At 44.6% G+C, this 16,634-nt stretch overlaps 1 protein-coding gene across 10 annotated transcripts in view; it reads right to left on the bottom strand.

Annotated features, from left to right (window-relative positions):
* Positions 1 to 16,634, bottom strand: part of Nav2 (neuron navigator 2) — a 686,981-nt gene that overhangs the window by 14,894 nt on the left and 655,453 nt on the right. For all 10 annotated transcript variants that reach the window (XM_074042824.1, XM_074042825.1, XM_020171284.2 and 7 more), the window contains 8 exons: positions 13,306 to 13,459; positions 12,040 to 12,202; positions 11,221 to 11,321; positions 8,625 to 8,720; positions 6,439 to 6,607; positions 2,906 to 3,141; positions 798 to 952; positions 538 to 609 (listed from right to left, as the gene is read on the bottom strand). In XM_074042824.1, coding sequence (XP_073898925.1) covers positions 538 to 609; positions 798 to 952; positions 2,906 to 3,141; positions 6,439 to 6,607; positions 8,625 to 8,720; positions 11,221 to 11,321; positions 12,040 to 12,202; positions 13,306 to 13,459 — 1,146 coding nt within the window. The remainder of the gene's footprint in view (positions 1 to 537; positions 610 to 797; positions 953 to 2,905; positions 3,142 to 6,438; positions 6,608 to 8,624; positions 8,721 to 11,220; positions 11,322 to 12,039; positions 12,203 to 13,305; positions 13,460 to 16,634) is intronic.

Here is a 16,634-nt window from a genome sequence, read left to right as displayed (position 1 = left end):
GGGCGAAGGGTGCTGAGTGATGTCATGGCAAGTGGCAAACAAATCTCATGCACACAGTTGAACTATTTGGGGAGCGACATGTCACCAGCGTTCAGAGAACCGCATCTCAAGGGTCCAGGACCCAGCTATGGAGACAGCCACAGGCTGGAGTTGTCACTGCTCATGTTCACTTGGGACACACACACACCACTTGTGATATGCCGGGGCAGCCACCACCTTTCCAAAACTGCCTCCCTGTTACCACTCCAGAGGAACCTGGAGTCACAGACACCAGGATTCAAGTTTCAGCTCTGCCACAGACCAACTGCACGACCTCAGGAGCCACTCAATTCTCTGTTTCCTCCTTTGCAAACTAAGAATGATAAATGTAACTATTTCAGGGTGAAGTGAGAATTAAGTAAGTTTCAAATTAGAAAAAGTGCTTAACCCAATGCCTCACATAGAACAGACGCTCAAAACAGGCTTCTGTATCAGCCTTTGCTTGCTTTCCTTCTTGGCAATTTCTTTATCTCCCAGGACAAGGAAGTGACACCTTACCTGAAGTTATGATGAAGCTGCAAGTTGGGAGTAGAAGAGGTAGCCTGGTTCATTGTGCCAATGATGTAAGGGCTGTGGGGGAAACACAGGATGAGGAAGAAGCCTGTGCACCTATCTGTCCACGTAGATGGATGGCTAGTTGTCTTCCCAACCCAGCCAGTGTGGACACCCTGCTGTACTGGACTACCCGTATGCTTAGCTCCTCCCATCAGGTGGTGGCATACTCCTTGGGGACCCTGAGGTCCAGAATTGGCGTTTACCATTTATGGTACTTGCAGTTGAGCAGCCCATTGAAGATCTCGCCCAGAGAGCTGACATGATGGAGGTTATCCAGGATGATGACAAGGGGCATGTCCACAGCATTGTTCTCACTGTTGCACTGATCAGCAAGGTTGGACAGGTACTGGCGCAGTTCCTATGGTGGTCAGGGAGAACAAGCTGTGAGCGCACTCCCAGGAAAATGCACGTGCTCAGCGCATTCATCCGCCCAGAGTCAGGCAAGGAGAGGGCCCTTCACTGTGCTGAGCTATATGACACATCAGAGCACCTGCCTGCTACAGGGAATTGGCTCAGTGTTCAAGGGATACTGGGTGGTTAGCGGGGATGGGACAAGTAGGGCCTGAGTCCTGTCTCCTGGAACCTATTCCATAACTGTTGCATAGTCAGTTTTTAATCCCCACTGAATCAGTTCTTCAGAAAAATCTCACTTTTCTTGATATTTCTAATTATGCCAACTTCCCAGTAGGCTCCTGAAGGCAGATGCCTCATCCTCACGTCTCCTATGCAAGCCACGCTGATCAGTGCCATGACAGACATGACCAGAGTGCAGGGGGAAATGAGTCCATGTACTCTGGGGATCTTGGAAGGTCCTGTTGGAGGGGCAGACTTTGAGGAATGGGTGGAGCATTGGCTCAGCTGGGACTTGAATGCAGCCCAGCATGCATGGGTAAGGATGCATGTCAAGAGAGGAAGAGCAATGGTGCAGTGGGGGAAAGGACCTGTGGGCATCCAGAAGGACTGCCTGATAACATCTTCACACTGATAGCTGCCCTCACTGAGGACACACACACACCTGTGATAAACCTCTCAATAAACCTGTGCGAGACGTACTGTGATTAGCACCACTTTATAGATGGAGAAGCTGAGGACATCGAGGTCAGGTGACTACCTGAGACAACACCAGGTTAGACTCAGACTTGGGTGCCTATTGCAGTGTGTCTCCATCACACCAGCCTGTTATAGACCCTCACTTAATGCTGCTCAGATGGTGACAGTTCCTCTACCTCCTGTAGGTGGTACACCCACTCCAAGCCTCCCTTTGACGTCAAAATAAGGCTTGCTAACAATAGAAAAAGCCAATTTGTTACTAGTTCTTAATCCCCAATCACCATGGACAGGGCTCCAGGCTCCTTGTAATTTGGAGCACTCTCTCCCTCCCTTCCTCAGGCCAGTGTTGTTTGGCTGGTGAACTGTGTTCTCTACGAAGGCACCTAGCCCAGGGGAATGCTGGGGGCTGAAACCAGCCTGTATGCACCTCTCCAGTTACACACCTCGGGGCCTTCTTTCACACAAAAGCTCTCGACACAGGGGCTCTTGAGCACCCTTCTTATCCTACCCTGATAGCAAACTTGTGAGTGATGCAAATTCCTGGTCATACAAATCTATCAAAACAATCACCTAGGAGTGAAGTCTGAGACTCCGCATCTTCAAGCACAATAGTGATTCACAAGGCAAGAAAGCCAGTTCCAATTCATCTTTGATTCCCTGGCCCTTTTGCATAGGTCCAGAATGAGGGATCATCAACTCTCAATGCATGAATGAACAAAGAGATCTCCATCAGTCACTATGTAGTGGAACAGAGCTTATTTGCTGGACACAAAACTCTAGAGTCTGAGACTTCAACTTGAGCTTCTAAGACCATTTGAGTAGTCTTGGGCATGTGACCAATCTACTTTAAGGTTCTGATTTCTCCTCTTTCAAATGGAGACAGGCAATTACTCCTTGACAATACTGCTGTAAGAAGACCAGTATGCTGCTCATGGGCAAACAGCATGTAAATGTGAGCTGTTGTTTTTGTCGTTACAATTATTGGTGCTATTGTAGCTGTCCCATAAAAGGTTTTAACATCTAGCAGGCACATGACAAAACCTTGATAAACTTAGAACCAATAGCAATGTGCATAAGTGGACTGACTTGCTGGCAGAGGAACTTCCGGTTGGTAGGCTCTGCCAGCCCCATTCTGCCCTCCTTCCCCTGGTTTTCTGTAAAGGACAGCTAGCATGAAATGCTGCTTTCTAAGCAAGATGGTGATGGAATCATGGGTTCTGAATGTGCCCAACCTATAGCAGGCTCAGAAGGACCTCCTCACCTTGCTGGACTTATGATCCACGTTAAAGGTGGCGATGACTCCATCCGTCAACTCCCGTCCCTCTCGAAGCACCACATACTCGGACAGTCGGTTGGCCAGGTAGGTTTTCCCAGTACCACTGGGGCCGGAGAGAATGATGCGCCGGTGTTCTATCAGCAGGGAGACGTAGCGCTGCAGGATGGGCTTGGGGATCAAGGACTCAAACACTAGGGAGTCCAAGCTGTTCTCTGCAAGCCCTGCCCAGGAAAGAGATGGAGTGTTTGAAGCCCCCTAGGAAGGGGAGCTCTCTGTTTGCCTAATTGGGACTACAAAACCTTTCCTCGGCAGTTCACTCACCTGAGAGCCCTGCCCACTCAGGTATACTGGAGGCTATGAGCTAAACGTCACTGCTCCAGAAGTCACCTCTCTGTCCATCAACCCCTGACTTGGTTGACTTTCTCACATTTACTCACCTTTAATATTTGGGTCCCCAGTCTTTGATTGTCCTCTGTAGAATGTCTAACACTCTGCTCTCTGCTTGTCTGTCTGGATTTATATACCCATGGTGCCTGCCCAAACTATACCTGAACCTTGTTCACTTGTGTCTGCCACAACCCTAGGGTTGCCTCTTCTCTCTGTTCTTCCTGCCTGTCAGGCACCATACTACCCACACTTACATGCAGAATTAAGGTGACAACACTTTGATTTTTACAATGAGGAACAATGCAAAGTGGGATTGTTTGCTTTTGGAATGTGAATACTGACTGAAATGCTGAAATGCTACATACTGAGATCTTTGATCTTCAATGACATCAAGTGGAAATTTATTTTTCCACCTTACCTTGAACACTTTCATTAACCACGATTGTTGGATTTAAAAGAGCTATTTTGATAGCACTGCAAAAGAAAATCCATCCACGGCTAGCCATTCAGAACCTAAGGTAATTCTGCATAAATACTGCCCCTAAGAAAACCAGGATATATAAGTAAAATAGTAACCTGAAGGGCACTTATTCTGTTTTATAATAGCATCTTCCTTTCCCATTACTCACACTAAGCAGATGTTCCCCTCATGCATTTGTGTGTTTATTTCTAATCATCCCCTAACCAAGAGTAATCCCCTAAAAGCAGTAGCTGCTCTAGAATGACAATGACAAAGGTCTTCAAATGTCTTATCTGCTAGGGACAGGCCTAAAAGCTTCCCATTACTGAATTCTACACTGGCTCAAACATTGATGCAAACTCTGTAATATAGGGTTCCAGGTCTAAATTTAATAATGATGACAATAATAATAATAATGATCACAGGGAAAAAAAAATCACTTAAACACCTTCTCTGTATATATGTTGCTACTTAGGTCTTTTGACATCTAACCCTTTTTGAGTGACTATACTGCAGATGGACTTGCTTCAGAATATGCAAAGTCACTTCTCTGTTCCTTGTATCACTGAAGTGAATCACCACAGCTTATGGATTTCTTTCAAGTCAAATCCTTATGTAGTTTTTAGTGCTTTTAAAGCATAAGTTCAAATGCCACGGGAAAATAAAAGAGTCAAGGGTCACTGCAAAATAAGCCTGAGCTGATCACTTCAGGTGCTAGAATGATGTGCTGACAGCAGCCACAGCCCAGGCTTCATGGAGGGTGGCATGTTCCACCAAAGCAGGTAATCTTGTCTCTGTTTCTACAGAGGTCTGGTCTAGTCTCAGCAACAGGTCACTCCCTTTACTACTCAGTTTGTAATGCCCACCTGTAAAAGAGCATGAGACTATGCACACTGGCAGTACAGACAAAATGTAATTTGAGGCCAGGATATAATTTCTTTAAATGCTTCTTGCACTGGGTGCCAGTGGCTCCTGCCTATAATCCTAGCTACTTGGGTGGCAGAGATCAAGGAGGATGAGAGTTTTAAGCCAGCATGGGCAAATAGTTCTCAAGACCCTATCTCAAAAACACATTTCACAAAATAGAGGGCAGGTGGAGTGTCTCAAGGTGTGGGTCCTAAGTTCAAACCCCACTATGGGGGCGAGAGGGGGATGGGAGAGAGGAAGGGTTCTTGATGTGGACAATTGTTCAGTATGCCTGGTGCCTCCTTCTGCTTCCCCTTGTACTGGAATTCTTCTTTTTCATTGGGAGTTCAGTTCATATGGTTCAAAGGAAACTCACCCATTGTGTAGTGCTTCATCTACACAATGGGATGGGCCAGTCAACCTAATCATAATGACTGACTCAGTGATGGGCATTTGACTCCTGGTGGGCTCAAGTCAACCCTAGAAATTTTCTGTCAGACTTCCAGAAAGATCTCTTTTCTTTAGAGTCCTCAGTTAGAAGGATGAATCAAGGCTACAGGAGACACTTAACCATATCTTGAGAGCTCAAAAAGTAAGCAAAGCAGTACTGAGCCAAGCTGAGGAATGCCTGGTCCTGATGACACCATGTAAGTACCTGGATCTAGCTGTACCTCATGCATCCTGTGTTTCCTAGGTCTCAGAGCCTATATATTTCCCTGTATGTTGCTGCTACTTTTGCATTGGTTTCTGTCACTTTTAGTCCAAGGGAACAATTGTGGAGTTCCACTTGCCAACAGGATACGGCTGGGTGAGGTCTAAGCAGCAAAATGCCACTTGTCACCAGCAGAGTAAGATCTTGATTTCTACTGGTGGGAACTTTTGGGGTGGTTTTGTAAAACCTACTAGCCATGAATTAAAGCTTGCATTAAAGAACTCCAAAATCACAGTCAAGAACAGTGCCTTTAAGGAAGTAAGAACGTGAGTGCAAAGGATGGGCCTAATACAGTGTTCAGCAAAATTCATTACTCAGGTGCTTCATAAAAAACATGGAAATAGATGGATTTTGCAATTAAATAAATTTGGGACTGTATTGAGCTGTCTTTTTAACAGCAGGGTTAGGACACTGAAGGACAGAGCCATTAAAAACCAGTGCACTTCCAGCCCCAGCTCTCAAACCAAAATGGGAATAATAATGGACACTTATTTGGCTGTGAAGCTTTGTTCCCCCTATGGAGAACTTTGGGGCCTGGAACTCCATGGAACACACTGTGGCCTGGGGCTTAACATCTCTGCGTAATGAGGTTTCAGAAGCTCAAGCAACACCATGCCTGGACAAGAGCTTGGCAGTCTTATCACGATGCTCAGTGCAATCACCCTGTAGCCTACAGCACATTGCAGTTTCTCCATCTGTAGAATGGGAACACATCCAAGGCTGGCTGGTGAGAGTTACTCATTGCTATTGGTAAAATGCCATTTCAGTGGGATTTTTATGATTCCATCATCTCAGAATCATAAAGCTAACGGGACCTTTTGATATGTAATTTTAGCAATAAACCAAAATGATTTGTTTTCAGTGGTGGTTGGGAAAGCTAAAGACTACTCAACTTGCTTAGGTAAGAGTAATTGTGCTAGAAGGTTAAAAAAAAAAAAGAAAGAAAAAACAACCCACATACATATGAGCCAATAACGTGGGCACAGCTTCCTATGCCAAGTCACAAAGCTCCAACTGCCATTCCTGAAAGCCCTGACCTCACAGGCTACTTACCTTTGACAGTCACGGAGATGGTGGTGTTCTCTCCCACCAGGTAGCCGCAAGGCAGGAGCTCAGGGGTCTCGGAAGTGTTGCTGCGCTTTATCTCCCCAATGCTATAGCCAAGAACACTGTCCGAATTCAGCCCCAGCTGACTCACAGGGTCAACGTGAATGATGTATTCCTGGAGAAAATAAAATAAAATAAAGACCCCATCAAAGAGGTGGCTAAATTCTGCCCATAACTCATGTTTTCCTTGGGTGATTTATGGTCATTCGCTCTTCTTCCTCAGATGATAACTGGGTTGAAATCAGGCTACGGAAGTAACTACGGGGGGATGTCCCAGTATCCCAGGCCTCTTAAAATACAGACTTATTTGGTTAGGGATGGGAGAGAAAAACAAGACCCTAACAAGACTGCACATTTAGTCTGGATGAACCAAGCATGGAAAAGCTAGGTTGCTAAGTTCAAGTCTTGAAGGTACTTTGTGAATGGTGCTGGGAAATTCATGAAAAAGTAACTCTGACAGGAAGTCTCCTCACGAGTTCAGAGCAAATACCATAGTGACAACAAAGACAGCAAAACCCAGAGAAGTTAGAAAAGAAAAACAGCTACATAGCTTTAAAAAGGAAAAAGTATCTACTTGGGGGTGGAGATTGGGAATATCATGGTTCAAGACCAGCCTGGACAAAAAAGTTAGTGAGACCCCATTTCAGTAAGTAAGCCAGGTATGATGGCATGGGGGCCTGTGGTCCCAGCTACCTGGAAAGCTGTAAGTAGGTGGACTGCCACCCAGGCTGGCTGTGGCAACAGAGGGGAGAACCACAAGATCCTATCTAAGAAGTAACCTTAAAGTTAAAAAGAGCTGGAGGCATGAACACTTGCCTAGGAAGAGAAATGCCTTGAGTTTAAATTTCAGTACATCCCCCCACCCTCACCCCAAAAAAGGAAAGGAAAAAGTATGTATAATTTGGAAAGTACAAAAGGCTTTAGATCAGTGATCATGGAACTATGGTCCATGGGCTGTGAGGTGGCCATATGACGGCTAAGATGACTCCTAGTAGTAGCTTTCTAGGGTCTTATTTCCTCACTTACTGTGACCTCAGAAACCCACAGTGTTGTCTTTCTAATCTAAGAATGTCTAATATAAAGCAGAGATTACGGCTTTTTTTTTTTTTTTTAATTATTGTTGTTTCAGGGGCTCACTATGTAGACCAGGCTGGCTTTGAACTAGTAATCTTGCTTCAGCTTCTTGAATGCTGGGATTATAGCTGTGCAGCATCACACTCAGCTCAGAGATTAGGTTTTGGCTGAGGTAACAGAATTGGTCTGTCCTAAACCATTTACGTCTCTTGCCACTTGGATGTAAATGCTAGAAGAGATAATGGTGTACTAGCTAAGTCAGGTTTTGAATGAAATTAGACCAACTAAACTGAACTGTTGGTCTAGTTCTAGGTCCACAGCATTAGGTAAGTTCTCTAACCTGAGCCCCACTTTTCTCACCTTCAAATGGGAAAATAAAAGGCTTAGAATTTACCTCTGACAAAGAACACACAGGCCATTATTACTTCTCAGGGATATGATTAACAAACACTTAAGGCTGTTGACTTCCTTCAAGACAACAGAAAAAAGGGCCCAACAGTTTCTTTTAACTCACCTTGTGTTCAAGATTCCTTAGGTACTTACTAGCTATTTCTCCTGTAGCAAACACCCAAACCAATGGTGTGAGTAGCAAGGGCAGAAAAGTAACTGTGCCAGCATCCCTGACACTGACCAATGGTGGGACATAGTTGCCACTTGTAGAATCAGAGCTTCTCCTGCACTGACACAGGATAATGAGCAAGTGGGATCAACCTCTCCCCCTTCCGAAATGGACAGAAAGGTGGTGTCTTAGCCCTAGCCACAGATCAAAGACTCAAATGCTTATTTAACAAGACACAACTACAGGTTAAAAAAGACTTTGGATGGGAGCAGTTCACTGTAAGAGGATCAAATCCCTGCCTAAATGAGTTTCACCTTTCAACTAGCCACTGACAAGGGCAGTCAACTTACCATCACCCTTCCATTTCTTGAGAGCCAGGGTCCCAACCACATAAGGATGCAGAGGAGGGGGCACGCCAGGGAAATGGCCCAGTTCAGGACACAAGCCTCCCTTTCCCTCCCGGAGCCCACTGCTGTAGCTTTCCTCTTGAGACACTTACTTTGAAGAGACGTCTAACCACCCCATCGAGCACATCCCACTTCGTCTTGCCACTAACTCCAATGCAGCCAATAAGAAAGAGGTGTGGTCTGGAATCCTAAGGGTAAGGAAATGTATGCAGGTGAAAAAACAGATGGATGTTTTCTGTCCCAGTTCAGGAGAGGACTTACATTGCCTTAAGAACTCCACCAAGGGTTTGGCAGGGGGAATAAAAGTCCTTTTGTTTCAACACCAGGCGTAACTTAGCTGGAATGCAATATCTTTAAAACCTTTCCCTGCTCTACTGCTAAAATTGCATGGGTCTAGAAGACAAAATTCTCCTCTCTGGAATCTTAAACTTCTGCTAAGTGCATACCTTGTAGGGCACAGACCACACTTCCCTTGTCTGGAATCCTCTCACACTTTCCATCTGCCACCTCTCCTTTTCAAACCTAACTTAAAGAACTCACCTCTTCCAGGAAGCCTTTAACTACCTGGCTTAGACCTTACAATGCTTCAAAGATTTAGATACAATTTACACAATGATATATTCAGTACTTCTATGTATTTAGTTTCAGCTATTTCTCTCTTTTTTTTTTTTTTTTAAATCAAGTTTGTCTCCTTGCTATATCTTAGAACTTCTTCAGGACAGAATATTTCTAATTTTTCCTTTTCTTCTTTGTTGATTCTTTTAAAATAACATTTTAAAAAAAATTTTTCTTATTAAAAGATAAAAAGAAATATGCTAAATTAACAAAACTAGTAAACTCTCAGAAGAATGCCAAAAAATCTTTTTTGTACTCCTTTTGCATCTATACCCACAGGGGCTAAATTGTCACATTGATTAAAAGAAAGCTGATAGAACATTCCATTCTGTTGGGTTTTGAAATATTTCACATGCTTGTAAAGGGCCTGGAGAGGGGTGGGGCTGGGTGGAGGGGCAGAGGCCAGTTAAGCAAAATCAGCAGAGGGAAGAGTGCCAGTCTAGTAGTGAGGTGATCTGACCCCATCACTCGCCTTATGGCTTCAAATAAGTAATGTTTGGGTCCTGGGTTTCTTAGCTATAAAAGAGAGATAATAACCCCTGGTCAGTCAACCTCTCCTGGATACTACAATAATCCAGAAGGATATAATTAGTGAAATGACGTGCAAACTTTAGAAAAACAAGCTCTAGCTGTTCATCCTAAAGATCACTAGAGTAACTGATGTTCAGAAGGATCATTTATTCATTATAGGAATGTTTTAAGAATGGATTTCTCCCCTGACAGTCTGTTACTCTGCTATTTGGGTTTTGAGGATGGAGCTATTTGGTATATTTTTCTAGGATAGATGATACTACTACCACCCTTGGAAGCTCCAGAATTGTGGACTTAGCCCCACAGTGAGGCCAGTGAGCCAGTCACAAAGTGGGAATGCTGGCAGAAGAAAGTCTGGCTGCAGACACTCTGCTTTGATGAGCACTGCAGGTTCCCTAGCTGTCTCTAAGTATTACAGCAATAAAAGCAATATAATAGCATATTGGCTATGAATGCTAAAAATTTTAAAAAAAATAAAAAATTTAAGGGGACATGAAATGGTGACTCAAGGGCTGGCAGCATGACTCAAGTGGTAGAGCACCAACCTGGTAAGCACAAGGCCCCGAATTCAACCTCCAGTGCCACCAAAAAAGAAAAAAAAGAAGACAATTTCTGAAATGGTGACTCAAGGGGCCTTTTCCATTTACTTGAGCCAAGGTCATTCACACCATTATTGGAATTTAAATACTGACTAAAACATAATTTTTATTGTCAACCCCCACCTCTATCCCTAAATAGTGTCTGACAGTGGTATGGACTTCAGAAGAGAACAGAAACTGTATTCAGAAAACTCTGATTTCCCAGCCTCAGTGACTCAAATCGCTCCACCAGCTCCACTTTCAGCCACCTGCGTGCTCCCTGGACTTGGCTGCTTCTGTTTCTCAGTGTCTTCTTTGACCACAGCCTCTGATAAGGTTTAAAACCATGCTCTCAGCTAGCTCAGTTCAGTTGACTTACTTCTGTACAGTAAGTGCTGAATGTGCTTAGTTGCCTTGGAAGTGCCTTGGGAATATATTAAATTCATAAGCACCATTTCTGAAGATGTTAGTGTTTAGTTAATTACAGGAAAGTGAAATGTGGAACATTTTTAGTATGCTTTATTAGACTTTTAAAAAGGAGAGAAAGGGAAGTGCCAATCTCTGACTTTGTGTCAAAGGGCTGCTGGAGGTCAAGGTTACAGCAGTCTCCACTTATCCAAGGTTACAGGGTCAACCCAATATACTGTTACAATTATTTTATTTTATTATCCATTATTATTACTAATCTCTTAAAGTACCAGATTTTTACAGTAAGCTTTATCATAGACATGTATGTATAAGAAAAAACATAACATTCAGTACTATTGGTGGCTTCAGGCATTTCTTGGGGGTCTCAGAATGTCCCCTGTGAATAAGAGTGGACTACTGTATCAAGAAAAGCATTAGTAGTGTTTCCAAATCACCTTAGGCTCTGAGATGAACCAGTTTTATGATTAAATCACTAAAGCTAGGTAGTTCTACCTGGAGAAGGGACAGGCAGAGCAGGGAAAGGGATCAAACTAACCTCCTTCCATTTCATTTCCTCCTGAAAGCTGACAACTATCTTAACATGCCTGCCTCCTTCCTTCCGAGCCGAGCATTCACCAGTGTCATCCAGCAACATGTCTGCGAATGGAAAACATCAACAGCCTTAGGCACATGGGGACAGCAAAGCTGGCTTCCTGACACCCCCGCTGCCTGTGGGCACAGCAGCGGGACAAACCAGGTGTCGGGGTGCAGGGGAAGTAGGGTGGAAACAGGGGAGGGGGGCAGAATGGAGAATGCAACCACAGAAACCAATGGTGGACCAACCAAGAAACCAGCGGGCTGACGATGCATCTTGCCAAATGGAAGTGCGAGGGAGAGACTCAACCAAAACAACAGCAACAGCAGCATCATGGATAAAAATAAAAGTGCCAGCCTCAATATGCTTACAAAGAAAACCTAGGTCAGGTTCAAGGATGATATGCCAGCCTGGAGTCCATCCCAAAGGCAGGAGGGCCACAGGCCAAGCCCATTTGGAACCTGCAATTGTGGGGTGTATGCAGCATTCAGCTTGCAGGTCAGCCTCTTAAAATGGATCAAACAGAATTCAGCATGGTGGGTGAGGGGATCCAAGTTCACGGCTTGGAGAATTTGGGGCACTGGAGCAAAGCATGAGAGCACTCTACGGCTGGGCTCATGTTGGTAGCAGACGCACACACCCAGACACATACACCCCAAGTGCACACACGCCTGTTGCCTCTCCATTTCATCTGTCAGCCTGCTTCTCCTGGGGCTCTTGCTTGGAGACTAGAGTGCCAGCTGCAGGTCCAGGCCTGCCTCCAGCCCAGTAGCTACTCACCCAGGCTGGATGACTCGGTGAGGTTCAGGCTGTGCTGGGACAGACCCATGGACTGCCTTGGAGATGCAGAGATGGACACCTGGGAGGGGGCCCGGCTGCAGCCACTGCCTTGAGACTCTGATTTCAGCCGGTCATTCTCAGCTTTCAGCTTCTCTATTTCACTCTGTAAAGAGTAAGTAAGAAGCCCACTTAGTAGGTGAATGTAATGGAAACAAGCTTTTTTTCTAGAGGAAGGATCTGGAAGTTCCCTGCTGGAACCAGCTGGCTGGCCAAGCTGAGGCAAGTAACACCCTCAGGGAGAGGCAGCAGTGTGTCCTGCCTTTGCTGTGTATCTAAGATGTGTCCGGCAGGGCAGGGCTCATCCTTTCAGAGAATTGACCTTTAAACAAGGCACTTCAACACTTGACTTTCCTGGTGTCTGCTGTCCAAGTGTTCAGTGAAGAAGAGTTTTCTAATTTGGATTTGACAGCTTTCTTTATTGTAAGACTTCTCAGAGCCTTTAATGAGCTATGCTCTGCGAATCTGAGAGGGGCATTTCCCAAACATATGTAATTGAGGGGTTCTTCCTTTCATAGAGCTTCTTCTAGAATGAAGAAGACTCATTTGGGAAAGGCTGCTCTCTGGTGAGTTCCTATAAAGCACACCCCAGGAGAATTTTTCATTCTATGAATGAAGACCCTAATGTGTGCAAAACAGTAGTGCCAGGTTGAAAGAAAAACACACCCTTTGGCAGGAAGGGGGACAGCTTGTAAGAATAATCTGTAGCAACATTCAGAGAAGGTCACTGAGTCTTCCAGCTGCAAGACTTGGAAAGGCTTTACAGAGGAAGTGGCATGAGGCGGAGCCTTGGAAGAAGGCTCCAATTTGGATGGGCAGAAGGATATTCCCTGGAAAGGGAATAACATGAAACAGAAACACACAGGACATGCAGAGCAAACCATCATGAGTCCATTTGGCCTGTAAGAAGAGTGTGAAAAGCATAGTTGGAAGACTGGCATGAACCGAGTGAAAAAAGCCCCACAAGAAGGTTTGAAGGGCACTGCCCTACAACTCAGGACAGAGGAGCATGAGTTTTATACGAAGGGGGAGCACGATTATTCTTATGCTATTCAAAGACTGCTCCAAGCAGTATATGGAAATGACTAAAAAGACAAAAAGGCTGGAAAGCAGAGGGCAGTCAGTATGGAGACCTTGGATTGTTGGAGAGCAGCTTTCCAGAGCTCTTTCCCAGGCAGCTCCAGGCGCTATCCACCTCTGATCTCTCACCTGCATCCTGTTCATGGCCTCCCGGAGCTGGTCCAGCTGGTGGGCAGAGCTGAGGGCTTCCAGACGGATGTCTGTCAGCTTCATCTCCTTGTCTCTCAGCTCATTTCGCAGCTGCATGACCGTCTCGGCTTCACTATCCATGCACTCCGAAATTCTAGGGAAAGAAGATGTTACTACCAAAATAGTTCTGGGTTTATCTCCTTTCAGTCTACTTCCACCAGTGGTCCAGGTCATCATCAGGTGTGTTCAGCAGTAACTATGTATAACCAGATACCAAGGTGCTTCCCACCTGAAAGTCACCAGTTTTGTTACTTCTCTGCACTCTTTGCAGAGCTCCAGCAATCAGAGGGACTGGTGTGCCTTTCCATGAAATTCCAATAATGGAGGGATGAGCAGGAGCTGGCAAAAGGGAGTAGTAACCTTTGGGGTTGAACATTCTCCAGTGTGTATACAACTGGGCCCCTGTAATGACATCACATGGTCTTTGCATTCTAAACACACTCAGAAAAGCAAAGTCAATGGTCTGTTTTCAAGGTCAGAAGCTCCAAGAATGAATAGCTGAGGGGTGATTTTTATTGGTCAAAAAGGGGAATATATATGGGTGAAAGAAGTTCATTTGTTTCTGATCTCATTCCAAAAATTCACTCCCCAGAAAGTGTCTAGAGAGACCAATCTTCTTTTAGTTCCCCATCCCCTGCCAGCTTCATATGCTCATGGCAAGAAGAGATTCACAGAGTTAATACACTAGAGGGGACAAGGCGACACAGAGGCCAAAGTGTTTTCTGAAGACCTCACAACAGATTAGCTAGTGTCTTCCTTTCCCAGCTGTGCATCAAAATAAAGTGACCATGGGATCTGGCTGAGTGGTTCTGTCTTAAGAAAAGGCTAAGCTGGACTCTTTAATTGGTTATGTTTTTCTTCAGACTCCTTCAATATAAAGTAGAAGACCATAAAAGTCATGATGAATTGCAATTTACAGAAAAGAGAGTTCATCTAAAAAAATATTTCTGTGAGTGTGAAAGGTCATAGCATCTGAGCCCGGCACCAGTGGCTTGCACCTGTAATCCTAGCTACTCAGGGCAGAGATCAGAAGATCGCGATTTGAAGCCAGTCCCAGGCAAATAGTTCATGAGACCCTATGTTGAAAAAACTCACCACAAAAAAAGGGCTGGTGGAGTGGCTCAAGCAGTAAAAGTGTCTGCCTAGCAAGTATGAGGCCTTGAGTTCAAACCCTGCTGATGCCCCCCCAAAAAAGAAAAAGAAACAGAAAAAAAAAAAGGGTCATAGCATCTGAGGTACTGGGTGATCCAGAATAGAAAGAAAACTTGGGTGCTTCTTGACTGATAAGACAAAGAAAAAAGCAACTAGGAAACAACAACAACAAAAAACACCCCCAAGTTCATAAGTTACAGAGCTGAAGCTGATTATGCCTGGAAGAGATGAGCATGGGGTCTCGGCAGCAGCAACCATGTAAGCCAGCTCTCTAACACCCAAGTGTTGGACTTATGGCCAAACACAAAACCTGACCTGTAAAACTGCTTGAGGGGAAGCAAAATCACCAAAGGAAAATGATTTATAAGATTTTTGAAAGAGATGTAATTGTATCGAGGGGTAGAAAGAACAAGAAGAAAAGTTTAACACTTGAACAGCCAAATCTTTCTGGTGCTATTTTCTTGACCTGAACCAGAACTGTTTTGATTTGAGAGACAGAAAGAAATTGTAGTCACTTCCTAATTTTAAAAGTTCTCAGAAAGCTGGGTATGGTGTTATATATGCCTGCAATCACAGCACTTAGAAAGGAGGATCTCTGTTGGAAACCAGCCTGGGCTACAAAGCTGCTAACAAAAGTTATCAGCAACCAAGGAAGCTTCTGAGCTTCAAAATTTCCTTGAAAAATGCAAGGAACTCCTAAAAACATTATTATTCCTATTCTATACCTATGAGAAACTGATGAAGCCAATATACTTGGACTAAAAGGACTGGAGTGACAGAAATGCCTTTCGAATTCAGATTCCCCTTTTCCCCAGCTCTTTGTGCTTTAAGTTGCCTGTGATTTAACGACAGAACCATGCTTCTTCTGGTTTGGGAGGTTTGTAGGGGGAGCTTGTAAAAATTGGTTCTTTCTTGAAAGAACTATGGTTTCCTGGTTTAAATGAAGTGTAAAGTCTGAGCAAAATTCCATTGTGGCACTCTAGTCTTACTCAACTCATGCCCTGCACAGATCCTGATCCTCTACTTCATGGCAGAGAACAATGTGGTCTGATCCTCACTGGGAATAATTGGTCTGCCCAGCACTCCACAGAAAAGGACTCTACTCAAGTCCCCATCACATGGTCTGAACCTTTTCCTCCAGAAAGTGAATTTTGAGGATTGTATTATATGAGTTGCTTTGCAGGACTTGGCCAGTCAGAGACTTACAAAGGTGATAGATAGGGTATGGGTGTCTGCTTCCAAACTCATACTGAAACTGAAACCCCAAAGCCATATGGAGGAAGTCTTTGGAAGGTAACTAGTTTTAGATAAGGTCTTAAGAATGGGGCCCAGTGATTGAATTCATGGCTTTTTAAGAAGAGGGAGAGAAGATGGGTGCCAGGGGCTCCTGCCTGCAATCCTAGCTACTTGGGAAGATCAAGGTTCAAAGCCAGCTGGAGCAAAAATTTACCGAGACCCCATCTCAACCAATAGCTGGGCAAGGTAGCAATGTGCTTGTCATCCCAAGCTATGTGGGAGGCTGAAATCAGAAGGACTGTAGTTCCAGGCCAGCCTGGGGAGAAAAAAAAAGTTTGTAAAACTTTATCTCAATGTAAACAAGCTGGGCATGGTGGCATGCTAGTGATGGCAAGAAGTGTAAAAAAGGAGGTTTGCAGTTCAGGCTAGTCTGGGCGAAAAGCAAGACCTTATTTCCAAAACAATCAGAGCAAAAAGGGTTGGAGGTGTGGCTCAAGTGGTAGAGTGCCTGCCTAGCAAGTGCAGAGCCCTCAGTTCAAGCCCCAGAAATACCAAAAAAAAAAAGAGGGAAAGAGCCCAAGTTAGCTCTATCCTGCTATGTAATGCAATGACCCAGCAAAAAGTCACTGAGCAGATGCTGGTGCCATGGGCTAGAACCACAAGCTACATCGAGTTCTATTTTTGGTGGGACTAGGGTTTGCACTCAAGGCTTTGCCTTTGCAAAGGAGGTGCTCTACCACTGGAACTGCACTGCTAGTCCACTTTGCTCTGGTTATTTTGGAGATAGGGTCTCTTGAGCTATTTGCCTGAGCTGGCATTGAACCATGACTCTCCTAATCTCAACCTCCCATTAGTGCCCACCTCATAGGTGTCTATTTTTT

Source organism: Castor canadensis, chromosome 1, assembly GCF_047511655.1.
Source record: "Castor canadensis chromosome 1, mCasCan1.hap1v2, whole genome shotgun sequence".
NCBI classification, from domain to species: Eukaryota; Metazoa; Chordata; class Mammalia; order Rodentia; family Castoridae; genus Castor; species Castor canadensis.
This window is presented reverse-complemented; position numbering and strand designations above follow the sequence as displayed.